At 47.3% G+C, this 15,690-nt stretch overlaps 1 protein-coding gene across 1 annotated transcript in view; it reads left to right on the plus strand.

Moving 5' to 3' along the window:
• The window catches only part of etfdh (electron transfer flavoprotein dehydrogenase), a 26,052-nt gene continuing 10,362 nt past the window's right edge, over nucleotides 1-15,690 (plus strand). The window contains exons 1-5 of the mRNA XM_038300835.1: nucleotides 1-223; nucleotides 815-973; nucleotides 11,716-11,945; nucleotides 13,084-13,165; nucleotides 15,035-15,153. Coding sequence (XP_038156763.1) covers nucleotides 193-223; nucleotides 815-973; nucleotides 11,716-11,945; nucleotides 13,084-13,165; nucleotides 15,035-15,153 — 621 coding nt within the window. The 5' untranslated portion in view covers nucleotides 1-192. The remainder of the gene's footprint in view (nucleotides 224-814; nucleotides 974-11,715; nucleotides 11,946-13,083; nucleotides 13,166-15,034; nucleotides 15,154-15,690) is intronic.

The raw sequence follows: 15,690 nt of genomic DNA on the forward strand, positions 1-15,690 counted from the left end.
CTTTTGACGCTCCCCACCCACCGTCTGTGTTATGAGACGTGTTTTGTAAGGCAGTTTCTGCGGTCACTTGCTGGGCGACCGGGTTTCATAAACTTTGGACCGGGTTCGGAGGAAACACGGAGCCACCTCTCTCTGCCCGACTTTGAAAGGGGAGCTCTGGTCTTCTGGTGGCTTAGCGCTAACGGACAGAGGATGTTTCCAGTCAGCAGATACACATGCAAAGGTAGGGAAGCTAATTTAGCCTAACAGGCTGCACTTTGGTTTGGTTTTCATTTAAACTTACAAAGTTAAACTCTGTTGTGAATTCATGCTCAGCTATTAACATAAGTCGATGTTTCTCCTTATTTCTTTATTTTTTACGTATATAATGGGGGAATAAAAAAAAATGTTAAATCGCATTAGCATGCTCATTTTTGCTAGCATAATGCTAATCTGGGTGAAAGTTGAATCGGTTATTTGGGTCACATGAAATGGGTGAAACAAATATCTGCTGAATATTAAGATATTTCAGACTGTTCTTATGAGTTATTGTTGAAAATAAATAACAGTATTATTTTTCAGAAAAAGACTCAAAACTTGATGTGTTTTTATCTGTTTGACAGCTGTTTTCTAAGCACATCATCTTGTTGTAGTAATGGTTTTAGTTAAACTTCTTAGCCTAATAAAGCTGAAACTTGTTGTTGTTGTTGTTTTTTTGCCTAATGGAACTGATTTAAATCTTTCTTCAGAGGATACAGTTTTACCAATCTGAACCAGTTAAAAGTGGTTCCCAGCCACCTGTTCTAACTGGTCTGATCTGGGATCTTTCTTGCAGCACACAGATGTATCAGGGCATTCACAACACTGCAGACAGACCCTGCAGCCCCTCAACTCTACAGCAGTATACACAGGAGGACCTGCTCTTCAGTGTCAGCACCCCGCATCACCACACACTACACCATTCATCCCCGAGATAAAGACTCAAGATGGGAAGGTGAGACCTTCAACGCCCTGTATTTATAGCTAGAGTAACTTCCTGAAGTTCTTTTATATAAGAGAGCCAGGTATCCACCTCTTGCATAAAGGTCGCTCATGTTTTTATACCCGTCATGAGATCTTGGTATATTAATGATCCAACCTGATTGTCTTAAAGATATCAATGTGAACTTTTTTATTTCCTTTTCTGCAACACACCCTAAGTAGACAGAAACGGCTGCTAGTTATTATAGTTTAAAACACATTTAGAAATGTTTGGCAATATGTTACCAAGGTGTAAAATGTATTTTTTTCCATTTTACTATTCCTGTGGTTAAACCCAGTTTTTATATTATAGTGCCAGAGTAACCAAAGTAGTATGTGCAGAGTATTATACTCACTATTCTACATACTGCCAGTATTTTCCTTCCTTTAAAAGAAAATAAACTGCTTGGATATGGAATATAAACGCTCCCCTTAGAGTACTGCTGATTTAATTGATCTGTTTGTAAATGACAAGCCGATTCAATCTGAGAGCTCGACTGATTCAATGCAAACATCAGCTTCTCAATCTTGACCTTGAGAAGCTTATAACAATCAATACATATTAGACAATACTTGGATAGGCCTTAATAGCTAGATCTAAGTCGCGTAGTGTCTTTTTTTTGTTTTGTAGGGTTTGATCAATGCAGAAATCAATGATTCTCCCAAATTCAGCTCTTGTAAGGACGACATGAAATTAATATCCTAATACTTCCTCCCTTCTGTCCTTGTCACTCTCTTCCAATTCATAACAAACATGTTATTCTGGTTCCAAAACAACAAATGTCCCAGTCTCTACCGTGTGTCGTTTCCTTTCACCTGTCATGGTTCATAGTATTGGAGTAAAACTGTGTGCAGCTGTGGTTTATAACTTTAGCCTCTTTCTCAAAACTTTTTCATACCTTATGGTGGCTGATAACACAGGGGGGGAAATATCTTTGTTCTTTTGGACTCCAGTGCGGTCTTTGATACACTCCCTTCGTGTATGTACTCAGATTAAGGTAAAGGGAAAGGATCTTTATAACACATGCCAAATCTTATCTATCCTTTGGCATGTGTTATTTTTTGTTGTCGTTTATTTTGTGTTTTCCTTTTAAGCTGTTTTTATCAGTCAGAACCTGTAAAACTGAAAAAAAGGTCTTGTAAGATGCATTGTCCAATATATGTCAATAGAATTACAGCTGTACAGGCATATGAATCAAAACTATCTCATGTTTCCTGTAAACATGTCTGTTTTTAGAAAGTGTTATTGTTAAAATGGCTTTTAATTTTTTGCACATTCTATTCTCTATTCTATTAGAAACCTTGTGGCCACTGATACTTTTTACTCATATGCTATTTAAAAGTGAAATCGGTTGTAAAAACCAATTATTTTTTATTTATTATAGATAACTTTAACTCCATAAACAATTAAAAAGCAATTCATGATCTTTTTAATCTTGAACAGAACACAATAAGGGGTCCTGTTTTTGCACTATAAATTCAAAGACTTATTTTTTTTGTCTCTAAGGCCATGTGTGTCCCTCTTAAATACCTGCAGACTCTTTTCATAAGCAGAATTTGGTACCAATTGTCTCCAACTACTGCACACTGGCCCTTATCTTGAATCATTAGTAAAATGGGTTGAAAAATCTGAAATATTCTCCCAGCTTTGTCTTAATTCTGCATGTTTTCATATACCGTATTTTCACGAACATAAGGCGCACCGTACTAAAAGGCGCACTCTCAGTTATGTGTCCCATTTCTGTATTTAACACACACATAAGGCGCACCGGACTATGGGGCGCATTTTTTATATACAGGTACATGTCCTCTACTACCTTTAAATACCTCTACTGCGTATTTAAAAATACAGCGGGGGCAAAACTGAGTATGACTGTGCTTTATTCATGTATTTATTACAAAGTATTAATCAAACCTGGGAGCTGGCCGTGAGACAGACACATCGCAGATGACACAGCGCTGTGATCACTCCTAAATTAACTTAAAATCCTGAAACCTGCAGACGGAATATGTTCGCTTTTATTGCCGGTATCCTGGTGCCTGCAGTTTAAATTATTAAGATGAAAAACACCTGCCAGCCACCGCGTGAACCCGGAGGCTGCCCAGCCTAGAGGCTGCTTATGAAGGGATTTCTACTGTCGGCGCACCGCTGGTATGTGGGGGTCTGAGCGGCTCCGACAGAAATAGTATAGGCAGGATAATAATCTGGCTGCAATTATGAAGTTTTCAGGTGGCCTTTCTCACTTAAAAACATATTAAAACTACTTTATTCCCACTGATCACAGCAAATATAGCTGCAAGATTTAGATTATTTAGATGAAAAAACACCTGCCAGCCACCGCGGTATACGCGGAGGAGACCCGGCCCAGAGGCTGCTGTTGAATTAAGTTTTCAGGTAGAAAAATAGAGCGGGAGCAAAACGTTTAGTTATCTAACATAACCCCAGTTCTTAGAATAATATGAGCGAGGTGTCTCGCTATGGGATGCAGCCTCCTGCAGCCCTGATAGAAGCATCTATCTCAATCTGCCAATCCTGATTGGCCGGTGGAAGTGCCCGTCATACGCCACGCCCCGTAGCTCCGACTACTAAAGCGTGTGCGGATCACGGCACTCCAATTCAACAAGCAAACCTCTTCTCGCCGCCCTGCAAGAAGGGTCGTCTGGCGAGACACCTCGCTCATATTATTCTAAGAACTGGGGTTATGTTAGATAACCAAACGTTCTTTTTCATAATATTCACTCGGTGTCTCGCTATGGGATATGGTAGCTCCCGTATTGCCAGACAGCTTATCGAACAAGAACCGGCCGATGGGGAAGGTCCACAAGGTCAGTTATGACTCTAGGACCGCACTGGTCACGCACGGTCCAGACACGTCAAGCATGTAGAACCGGACAAAAGTCAGAGGCGAAGACCAATTCGCCGCTGAACAAATGTCCTGAACGGACACTCCCCGAAATAAAGCCCAGGACGCAGCCATCCCGCGGGTAGAGTGCACGCAGACCCGCCGGGGGCTGCAGACCCCTGCTTCCATACGCCAAAGCTATAGCCTCCACCACCCAGTGGGCGAGGCGTTGCTTTGTGATCGGCTGCCCCTTACGGGGCTCCGCCCAGGAGACAAAGAGCTGATCACTCATCCTGAAGCTCTGCGTCCTGTCCATATAAGAGCGCACGGCTCGAACAGGGCACAACGTGTGCGCTCGCCGTTCACCTGGGGGGGCGGCGAACGCCGCTAGCTCGATCGGTGAACAAGAACCAACCACTTTAGGAACAAAGGCCGGGTTGGGCTTCAGAACCATACGCGTGTATTCCGGGTCGAACCGGGTACATGCGGGGTTCACAGAGAGCGCATGAATGTCGCTGACTCGTTTTGCAGAGGCCAGGGCCAGTAACAGCACTGTCTTGAGAGACAGATGTTTAAGACTGGACCCCAACAACGGTTCAAATGGGGGTCCCTTAAGCCCCTCCAGAACCACCGACAAATCCCACGGAGGCAGCAAAGGTCTGGAGACGGGGAGGAGCCTGCGGGCGCCCTTCATAAACCGACAAACCAAAGGGTGTTGGCTCGCCGTTTTGTCTCCAAATCCTATATGGCATGCTGCTATAGCTGCCAGATAAACCTTAACCGTGGAAAAAGCTTTTCCTTTATCAATCAGTTCCTGTAAAAACGACAGAATCGCTGGTACAGAACACTGAAAAGGAACGTAGTCCCGTTCAAGACACCACCGCTCAAACAGTCCCCACTTGGAGCCATATACACTATATTGCCAAAAGTATTTGCTCACCCATCCAAATTATTGGAATCAGGTGTTCCAATCACTTCCATGGCCACAGGTGTATAAATTCAAGCACCTAGGCATGCAGACTGTTTTTACAAACATTTGTGAAAGAATGGGTCGCTCTCAGGAGCTCAGTGAATTCCAGCGTGGAACTGTGATAGGATGCCACCTGTGCAACAAATCCAGTCGTGAAATTTCCTCGCTCCTAAATATTCCACAGTCAACTGTCAGCTGTATTATAAGAAAATGGAAGTGTTTGGGAAAGACAGCAACTCAGCCACGAAGTGGTAGGCCACGTAAACTGACGGAGCGGGGTCAGTGGATGCTGACGCGCATAGTGCGAAGAGGTCGCCAACTTTCTGCAGAGTCAATCACTACAGACCTCCAAACTTCATGTAGCTCAAGAACAGTGCGCAGAGAGCTTCATGGAATGGGTTTCCATGGGCGAGCAGCTGCATCCAAGCCATACATCACCAAGTGCAATGCAAAGCGTCGGATGCGGTGGTGTAAAGCACGCCGCCACTGGACTCTAGAGCAGTGGAGACGCGTTCTCTGGAGTGACGAATCGCGCTTCTCCATCTGGCAATCTGATGGACGGGTCTGGGTTTGGCGGTTGCCAGGAGAACGGTACTTGTCTGACTGCATTGTGCCAAGTGTAAAGTTTGGTGGAGGGGGGATTATGGTGTGGGGTTGTTTTTCAGGAGCTGGGCTTGGCCCCTTAGTTCCAGTGAAAGGAACTCTGAATGCTTCAGCATACCAAGACATTTTGGACAATTCCATGCTCCCAACTTTGTGGGAACAGTTTGGAGCTGGCCCCTTCCTCTTCCAACATGACTGTGCACCAGTGCACAAAGCAAGGTCCATAAAGACATGGATGACAGAGTCTGGTGTGGATGAACTTGACTGGCCTGCACAGAGTCCTGACCTCAACCCGATAGAACACCTTTGGGATGAATTAGAGCGGAGACTGAGAGCCAGGCCTTCTCGTCCAACATCAGTGTGCGACCTCACAAATGCGCTTCTGGAAGAATGGTCAAAAATTCCCATAAACACACTCCTAAACCTTGTGGACAGCCTTCCCAGAAGAGTTGAAGCTGTTCTAGCTGCAAAGGGTGGACCGACGTCATATTGAACCCTATGGATTAGGAACGGGATGTCACTTAAGCTCATATGTGAGTCAAGGCAGGTGAGCAAATACTTTTGGCAATATAGTGTAGGTTCCTAGTGGAGGGAGCCCTGGCGTTTTGGATAGTATTAATTACACTCTGAGGGAGCCCGGCAGTGGTTAAATTAAGCCACTCACGGGCCAGGCCCACAGCTGCAGTCGCTCCGGGTGTGGGTGGAACACTGTCCCCGCACCCTGCGAGAGCAGGTCCCTGCGAAGCGGCAGCTCCCAAGGCTGGGCGCACAGCAAGCAACTGGAATATCTCCGCCAGCCAGTGTTGCGCTGGCCAGTGCGGAGCTATTAGGATCAGTCTGTGATTGAATGCCCTCACTCTGGCGAGAGTGGGGGGTATCAGGGCCAGCGGTGGAAACGCGTATAGCAGCTCGTGCGGCCAGGCGTGCGCTAGTGCGTCTACGCCCAGAGGGGCATTCAGAGTGCTCAGAGAGAAGAACAGCTCGCATCGAGCGTTTTCCCTGGACGCGAACAGATCTATCTGAGCGCGCCCGTAGCGCGCCCATATCTGCTCCACGACCTGTGGGTGCAGCGTCCATTCCCCGTACACCGGCGCGCCTCTGGACAGCAGGTCCGCACCCGTGTTCAAGTCTCCCGGGACGTGCGTCGCTCTCAGGGAGAGAAAGTGGGCACTGCTCCAGAGAATCAGGTCGCGCGCCAGATTGTGCAACATGCGGGAGCGCAGGCCCCCTTGGCGGTTGATATACGCCACTGTTGTCGTGTTGTCCGTCCTCACCAGGACATGGTGACCCGAGAGGAATGGGAGGAAGTGTCTCAGAGAAAGAAACACCGCCGAAAGTTCGAGAAAGTTTATGTGAAGGCGCTGGAGGGCCTGGCTCCAGCGACCCCTCACAGACCTGCCCTCGTGAATGCCGCCCCAGCCTGATAGGCTGGCATCCGTGGTTACCACTTTCCTGGACGAGACGGTGCCCATAGGCACCCCTTGGGTCAGGAAGGACGGGGCTCGCCAACAGCGCAGAGCTGTTATACAGTCCGCTGTGACCGTTATCCGCCGTGCGCCATGACGCACGGGGTCCATTCGGAGCGAAGCGACCCAGCGCTGAAAGTCCCGCATGTGAAGGCGGCCGAGGCGAATCACGAGGATGGCTGAGGCCATCAGACCCAGCAACCGAAGGCACAGTCTGAACTGGACAGACCTGTGCAGACGGAATTGTGCAAGGCACGTTCTGAAAACCGTCACTCTTTCCTCTGACAGGCGGGCTGTGAACGGAACAGAGCGCAGGGATAATCCCAGAAAGCATATCTCCTGCGTTGGAGATAGGTGGCTTTTTTCCATATTTATCACAAAACCTAAATCCATCAGGTGTTTTGTGACAACGTGTGTGTGAACCCTGGCTTCCTGTTCTGACTGCGCTAACAGGAGCCAGTCGTCTAAATACGTGGCCAGACGTATCCCCCGGCGTCTGAGCGGGGCTACCGCGGCCTCTGTGCACCGTATGAAAACCCTCGGACTGAGAGACAGACCGAATGGTAGAACACGGTATTCGTAACACACCCCTTGAAAGGCAAACCGGAGATATTGTCTGTGAGGGGGATAAATGGGAATGTGGAAATACGCGTCTTTCAGATCCACGGACGAAAACCAGTCGTTCGGTCTTACTAGACGCAACAGAGCTGCATGTGTCAGCATCCTGAACTTGTATTTCCGCAGGAATTTGTTCAGGGCTCTTAAGTCCAGAATAGGCCGGATTCCTCTCCCCCCCCCCCGTTTGGGGACGAGGAAGTATCTGGAATAAAACCCTGACAGACTCTGTTCGGGAGATACGACAGAAACTGCTCGTTTGTCTATCAGAGAGAGAATTTCCTCCCGTAAAACTCGAGCTGATTCTCCCTGTGCATGTGAGTGTATTACACCGGAGAAGCGGGGAGGGACAGTGGCGAATTGAAGCCTGTATCCCCGGGAAATTGTGCGCAACACCCACGGTGGAGCTGCTGCTGCTCTCCAGCTTTCCCATCTGAGAGAGAGCGGGGGAACATATTGCGGCTCCTGCCCCGCGCCCCCCTGTGGTGGAACCGAGGAATGATTCTCGGGCACCACCGGAGGCACGGTGGAGCGCTCTGCTCTGCTCCGCGGGGACGGCGGTGCCCGTCCCGGGAGCAGAGCTGCAGGGGGCTGAGCGGCCACCCTGCTTATAGAGAGAGCATCGTCTGTTTTGGCTTTTTTATTATCTGCACCCTCGGCTCGTGGCCTGGCTGTGACAGATTTATTTTTATTTTGACACCATTCTTTCTTTGAACAAGGGTGTGTGACTGTGCTTTTGGACATTCCGCTCGGGGCGCAACCGCGCAGACCTCCGGGGCGATGTCCTTCTCCTCGCGGACCGGCTCTGGGATGGGCAACGGTGGTGTGGGGTGCGCACAAACAAGCCAAAACGGTGGGCCTGCGCAACGGGGAACAGCAGGCTGCACCAACTGAGGAACTGGCGGCTGTCAGGCCGCCCTCTTTTTCTTCCTCGCCTGTGGGACCGAGCTCGCGGCGGCTGTGGGCGGCGGCGGCGTAGCGGTCGTGGAGGCAGGTTTCCCCTGCCAGCCGGCTCCGCGCTCCTTCTTCATTGTAGGGGGCGGACCTGGCGGTGGTGGCCGTCTTGGTATCTTGAAACGCGGCGGCTGGGAGGCTGCATGCGCAAAGGTTTTGGGTTGCACCGGAGGTGAAGGCGCAGGGGCTTTCCAAGGGAGACAAAGTTTGAGGGCCTCGTTGTCCTTTTTCTTTGCCTCACATCTTTGCTGCATTGTGGCCAATGCAGAGCCGAAGATGCCTTCAGGGACGATCGGCATATCTAGGATGTCATCCCGCTCCCTGTCGGTCAGGTTAGCGAGACTGAGCCATCGCGCTCGCTCCTGGACGACGAGGGTTGCCATCACCTTCCCTGTGGCCTGGACCGCGACACGTTGGATACGGAGAGACAGGTCCGCGATGACCGCCATCTCCTCCCACGCATCCGGGTCTTGCTCCTCAGCAGACGCGCCAAACAACTCCGCTTGGTGGGCGATGAGGATGGAGAGGGCGCTGAGGGCTCTGGCCGAGAGGGCTGCTGCTTTGTATGCCTTTTCGGTCAGCGCAGACTGGAACCGTTCGGGCTTAGCTGGCAGCGTCGGGCGTCTGGGGGAAGCTGCAGACAGCTGGCTCACGCTGCCTGGGCAGAGGTGCGCAGCTACCGGGACTTCCACCGGAGGCATGGAGAGGAGGCCGTGGGCGTCCATCGCCTCGCAGTCGAGGGATGCTGCGCCCGAAATAGGGCTCCTGTTGCTGTATGGGCAGCTAGTCCATGTTTTGGAGAGCTCCGTCAGCAACTCGGGGAAGACAGGGAGAAGCTGCTTCACCGCATTTCGTGCCAGGGGAAGCCGTTTGCCTTCGTAGCGGGACCGGGTGGGCTCCGCTATTGCGACCGGCCAGGGAATCTCCAGCTTCTCTGCCGCGCGTTTGCACACGTCGAGCAGGTCCACATGGAGGGAGGGAGCTGGTGAGCTCGCTCCCCTGTCTTCCATGGCGGAAGGGCACGGTGGTTTAGGCCTCTCAGGCTGTGCTGGGGCCATGAAGGTGTCATCCTCTTCCTCGTCCTCTGATATGAGGAACGAGGTGTCGTCATCCTCCTCCATGGGGCTGACTTCCAGCACGTCTTCCTCGGGAAACGGGGGGGCATGGAGCTGCTCGCACTGGGCACCCCAGTCGTAGTCAGTCTCCGGGGCTTCCCCAGCTGTGTCCACGTCCTCCTCCGCGGCTGCACCTTGTGCGGCGGTGGGGAGGAGTGGATCACGGTCCGAGATGCTAACCTGGCGGGCTAGCCTGCGTCTGAGGCTCTTGACCGTGAACACTTTGCAGTGTCCACAGGAGCCGGGAATTTCTAGGGCCAACTTGGCGTGGTCGACTCCTAGACAGGTACTGCACACCGGGTGGGTGTCTTTCCCTGAAATTTTATTCCCGCAGCCACAAAGACGGTAGTCTCCCCTGGCGTGGGGGTTTTGGACGGCCGCCATTTCCCGACGAGCTGGAGTGCTGGTAGGGAAATGAACCGTAGCTAGCTGGCGTGCTAGCGTGGCGGGGTCGAGGAAGTAGCTGGTGTGCCAAATGCTCGTCCGACTCGAGCGTCCGTGGAGAGGAGCCGAGAGGGATTCCGCCGGGAAGAGAGACAAAAGGTTACCGGTCCGGTCTGGAGTGAGCGGACAGGGCAGAAGCCAGAGCACAGTGCTAGCGTCCGGCGACGGAAACTAGCAAGGTCCGTCTGTGGGCAGTTAAGCTAGCGAAGGCTCCGACGTGAGATAAGCTCTCAGGTCAGAAGAGGTTTTGAATTGGAGTGCCGTGATCCGCACACGCTTTAGTAGTCGGAGCTACGGGGCGTGGCGTATGACGGGCACTTCCACCGGCCAATCAGGATTGGCAGATTGAGATAGATGCTTCTATCAGGGCTGCAGGAGGCTGCATCCCATAGCGAGACACTGAGTGAATATTATGAAAAAGAACTGAGTATATTTGTGCTTTTTTCATGTATTTATTACAAAGTATTAATCAAACCCATCAAAGTCATCATCCTCTGTTTCTGAATTAAACAGCTGCGCTAAATCAGACATGCCAATTTCCCCTTCTTCGCTGTCAGAGTCACTTTCCGTGCAGCGCGGCTCCTCAGAAATAATGCCGGCTTTTGCGAAAGCTTGAACAACAGAGCCAGCAGACACGTTAGTCCAAGCATCAACAATCCATCCGCTAACGGTGGCGTAACTTGCCCGGCGCTGCCTTCCACTTATCCTGAAACTGTGGTCTCCGTCTGTCGTCCATCGCTCCCACGCCGCTCGCAGCCTTACTTTGAACGGAAACTTCACACCGATGTCGAGCGGTTGAAGTTCCTTTGTCAGACCTCCTGGGATAACGGCGAGCACAGCGTTTATTTGATTCAACCTTTTTTTCACATCGGCTGTGAGATGGGCACGCAGCGATGGTGATGCGTGGAAAAAAACACCTGGTCTCCTCACATACACCTGCCTCAGCCACGCTTTCATCTCCTCATCCATCCAGCCTTTTTCATTTGCCTTAATATAATATGTCATCAGAGCGCTGTGTCTGTCTCGCTGTCAGCTCTCAGATCAGCTTCTCTGATTGGTTGATGTGGCGCGTCCAGCAGCAAAACTTCAATTTTTCCATCTCGAGCAGCAGCAGCGCGTTGGCGGTGCGTCAGATGCTTAAACGCTCCCAACCCGCAGCGCCTTCTGCTCAAAACGCGCTGCGGGACCTTTTGCTGCACCTATACGCGCGTCAACCATTGACTTTGCATGTAAACTCGCTGCTTCTGCTGCACCTGCTGCGCCCGGTTCACACCGATGTCGAGTGGTTGAACAGCGAGCACAGCGTTAATTTGTTTCCCCATGTTTTTCACATCAGCTGTGAGATGGGCACGCATGGAGTTACATATTATCAGCGATGGTGATGAGTGGAAAAAAAACACCTGGTCTCCTTACATTCAGCCACTCTTTCATCATCTCCTCAATGAGGTGGTCTCAAAAGTCGCAGTTACAACACACATAGGGCGCACCGCACCAAAGGGCGCACCGCACATTTTGAGGGAAAAAAAAGACGTTTAAGTGCGCCTTACAGTCGTGAAAATACGGTATTAGTTTATTTGGATTTTACCTATTTGTGTTTTATGATTCTTATTATTTCTTATTATCGTGAGTTATCTTAATCCTCCACACGTGGTTGTACTTGTTGCATTGCTCACACACAAACATGCTTCCCTGTTTTTCTCTCATAGGTATCGAAATGGAAAGGTTTGCAGACGAGGCAGATGTTGTGATAGTAGGCGGTGGTCCTGCTGGTCTATCTGCAGCCATTCGCCTCAAGCAGCTTGCAAATGAACAAGAGAAGGAGCTGCGAGTGTGCCTTGTGGAGAAGGCCCCTCAGATCGGCGCACACACGCTGTCAGGAGCCTGTTTGGAGCCAAGCGCCCTCTTTGAGCTCTTTCCTGACTGGAAAGAACGAGGGGCAAGTATCTCAATATATGTTATGACCCTTAAGCATCAAGATACAAGTCCGCTCGTTCTTATTATTGACACTTGGGGAACATTGTTAGTGAGGGTTTTAACCAAACACATCATATGACCTTTGATGTCAATCGTTCCTAAAAGTCATTTAACTCTGATGCTGAAAATCTGCAATTGAGATCAGAACCTTCCAGGCTAGGGTGCAGCTCTGTCTTAAAACCCCGTCTTATTAAGGGGAGTGGTGGTCTAGTGGTTAGGGCATAGGGCTTTGAATCCTGAGATTGGGAGTTCAATCCCCCACTCCCCCAGACTGCCACTCTGGGTCCCTGAGCAAGACCCTGAACCCCACACTGCTCACTGGGCGCCTCACAATGGCAGCCCACTGCTCCCAATGGGAAGGGGTTAAATGCACAGATAAATTTCTCTAATGTGAGATCAATAAGGTTCAATTTATTTATTTATCATTTATTTACTCTGATTAGGAATTTATTTTTTCTATATGGACAGGGTCAGTTCTCTCCATGTATGCAAGAAATAGGGAGAACAGTGCATCTCTGCAGCAGTATTATTTCAAAACAAAGAACTAGAATTTAAACATAATGTTTTAGTTTTTAGGCAATGACCATGAAACTCAACACACTACAGAACAGCATCTCTTATCTGTTACAGACGTGTTGGACTATGGAATGCTGTTTGCCTTTTGGAAATCTCACAATTGTAACAAGGATCTATTTACTCCTCAGGGGACATTTGGAGCATGAAGTTAATGCTCAGTAATCCACAGGTTAGCTCCTACTTTAGCAAATGAAACCTTTACTCATCATAAAAGGTCTCAGTGTCCAAACATCAATCAGAATTTTAAAGCAAAGTGGTGTATTTCTGCTCACCAGATCAATTCTCTCTGCATCTCTTCAATAATTTTTCTCCTATCGATAATTCCCCATTCACAGATTTGCGCTGTGTTAAATCTTGTATTAGAGCGATTTACATATTGTAATGAATTCCTCAGCATATGAACCCATCCTCCCTACTCAAATGCTGTATTCTAAGATCTGTTTTTTTTGTGCTAATACTGATAGGCATATTAAACCGTAATTAAATGTATAAATAAAGTAGGATGTGTTTGCTCTGTCTCTCAGGCACCTCTGAACACTCCAGTGACAGAAGACGTGTTCAGCATTTTTACAGAGAAACACAGAATCCCTGTCCCCATATTACCAGGTACACGCCTCCTTTGGCCCTCTGTCTGTCTGTCTGCATCTGATATCTCTGAATTATAAAAGCTGATAAAAAGACACCACTTCTATTTGAAGTTTCTGTTAAACATAGGTTAAAAATCAATGGTTCAGTTGTATTCATACTGTTTTGTTGGCGGTTGTTCTTTGAGTAATATCACTTAAGATATATAGCCCTTGTATCGGGAAGGGATGCAAGTTCAGTTAATTGATTATTCTAAAGTTGATCAATCTCATCGATCGATTAACGATTCATTAAGTGGCCGTTTTCTTAAAAACCTGAGTTTTCTTTTGTATCAAGAGGATCTTTCCAATACATGAAGGGCTAAATATTTTTATATGATGAGTTCAGAAAATTATATTTTAATAATTTAGAATACCAACTATATTGGATATTGACTCTACAGAAATGTATTCTTGCAAATTAATAAATATACCGTATTTTCCGGACTATAGAGAGCACCTTACTAAAGCCGCGCCCACTTCCAAAAAAAAAACGGAAATGTACATATATAAGCCGCACTGGGCTATAAGCCACTTATATCTACTGAACTGTCTCCCACCAAACCTGTAGGGGGAGCTATAGAATCGGGACAGAGAAGAATGCTAGCTCCCGTTAGCTTGTTAGCTTGCAGCAGTAAGAGCTTCTACTGAATGATGGGGCTTCGTCGGCCCCTAATTTCAGCTCTGCAGGAGTTCAGCCCAGTCTCTTCATTGGTTCGGCAGCTTTAATGCAGCAAATGTCAAAATGTGTAAATTTGGGAAATTGTTCTCCATCTTGCCTGCTGCTAGCATGTTCTTGTGCTAAATGAAAATTAGCCCCTTATTCTTTGATTTCCAACTTTGACTTCCCCCTCTGGCGGTTAGGAAAAATCCACAGAAAAGCCGCACTTTCTTATAAGCCGCATGGTTCAAAAGTAGCGGCCAAAGTCCGGAAAATACAGTATTTTTAAGGTATAACAAAACAGGAACCTATTGGGTTACTGATTGAAATATGTTGAACACTGGTTATTTTCAGTATACAGAGATTTAAAATGATCAATAAATGACAGGGTGTGTTGCTCTAACATGCTGTCAGAATATTTTCCCCTTCATTTAATGGAGTGGATGGTAGCTGTGATATAGCTCTGTTTTTAGTGTAATCCAACAATCTGGTGGTAGAGACCATGTCCTTATACTAGGGCTTTTAAACAAGTTGTTCTGGCTGGTTTTAATCTTACAGTTAGACTCAATGAAAGGCATTAAATCACAAAAACCCTCCCATTCTACTGTGCTTGCTGCCACCACGTCAACGTCTTTCATGTTACCCATTTCTGCGTAATGCCACCCACTTTTGTGACATCACATCTTCACTTTCCGGACACAGCAGAGAAAATAAGCTGCTCTGTCATACAGCATAGCTAAATGGGAGCTATTTAGTTAATGAGTTTACAGAGTGTTTATATTTACAAACAAAAAGGTGTAGTCTGCATTTTTTCTGCCTTTAAACAATGTAAATAATCATGAACAGGATTCTGAATGAATTCCTGTTTCTGCTTTAGCATGGATAAAAGGGCTCCAAGCATTTTAAATAAGTGGAGCAATTTAAACCAGCCTGCATGATGTTTCCGCCTCTACTGCAATCCATGTGCATCTTGTTAATATTATGGATATACTAAAGATGAGATATACTTGAGTGGTGTGCGTTCTAAATATATATTTGACTAAACATTCTGGATTTGTTATTTTTGATTCACTCGGATATGTTTTCCTTAGCAGAGAGTCTCCTTTTTATATGGCATCTCTGGAGCCAGTTAATAAAGCAGTGCTACATTCAGAAGGACTATATTTGTGTGATTAATCTAAATGTTTGTAGGGCTGCCCATGCAGAACCATGGTAACTACATTGTGAGGCTGGGAAACCTTGTGCGTTGGCTGGGGGAGCAGGCTGAGGAGCTTGGAGTGGAGCTGTACCCTGGTTATGCTGCAGCTGAGGTGAGATCCTTCAATTCCTTTAATCAAAATTCATGTACATTCGTTAAACCATTCAAAGCGTTTTACTATGAATGCATACTTTTTGCCTTTTAAGGGTTTTTTTGTGAATGGGAGGGGACTGGATATGTCATTTTTGTATGGTCATATGACAATGACAGGGAATATGATGGGCATGATCATTTTTTTTCACACTATGGATGTTTAAATAATACAGTTTAGCATACAAAACAGCAAAAAATAATATCTCAGTATGAACACAAACTTTCTATTGATGCATTCTTGCTTTTTATCAATTTTCTTCCTGCATTGTTTTTCATTTTTCTAAAATTTAATTTGCCTGTAAACTTGTATCTTTTTTATTATGGTTATTTGCTGAAATATGTTTTGAAATATTCCAGGACATGTCTGCCTTTATGGAGTCAAAACCAGAATTTTATAGGACTATAACTCTCATTAGAAAGAAATCAAGTAAAATAAATGAATCTGGCTCTGATCAGAAGTATGTCTAGTTATTGAGATATAAAATGTATTTAATAG

Source organism: Cyprinodon tularosa, unplaced genomic scaffold (genome assembly GCF_016077235.1).
Source record: "Cyprinodon tularosa strain WSP-4 unplaced genomic scaffold, ASM1607723v1 ctg458, whole genome shotgun sequence".
NCBI lineage: Eukaryota > Metazoa > Chordata > Actinopteri > Cyprinodontiformes > Cyprinodontidae > Cyprinodon > Cyprinodon tularosa.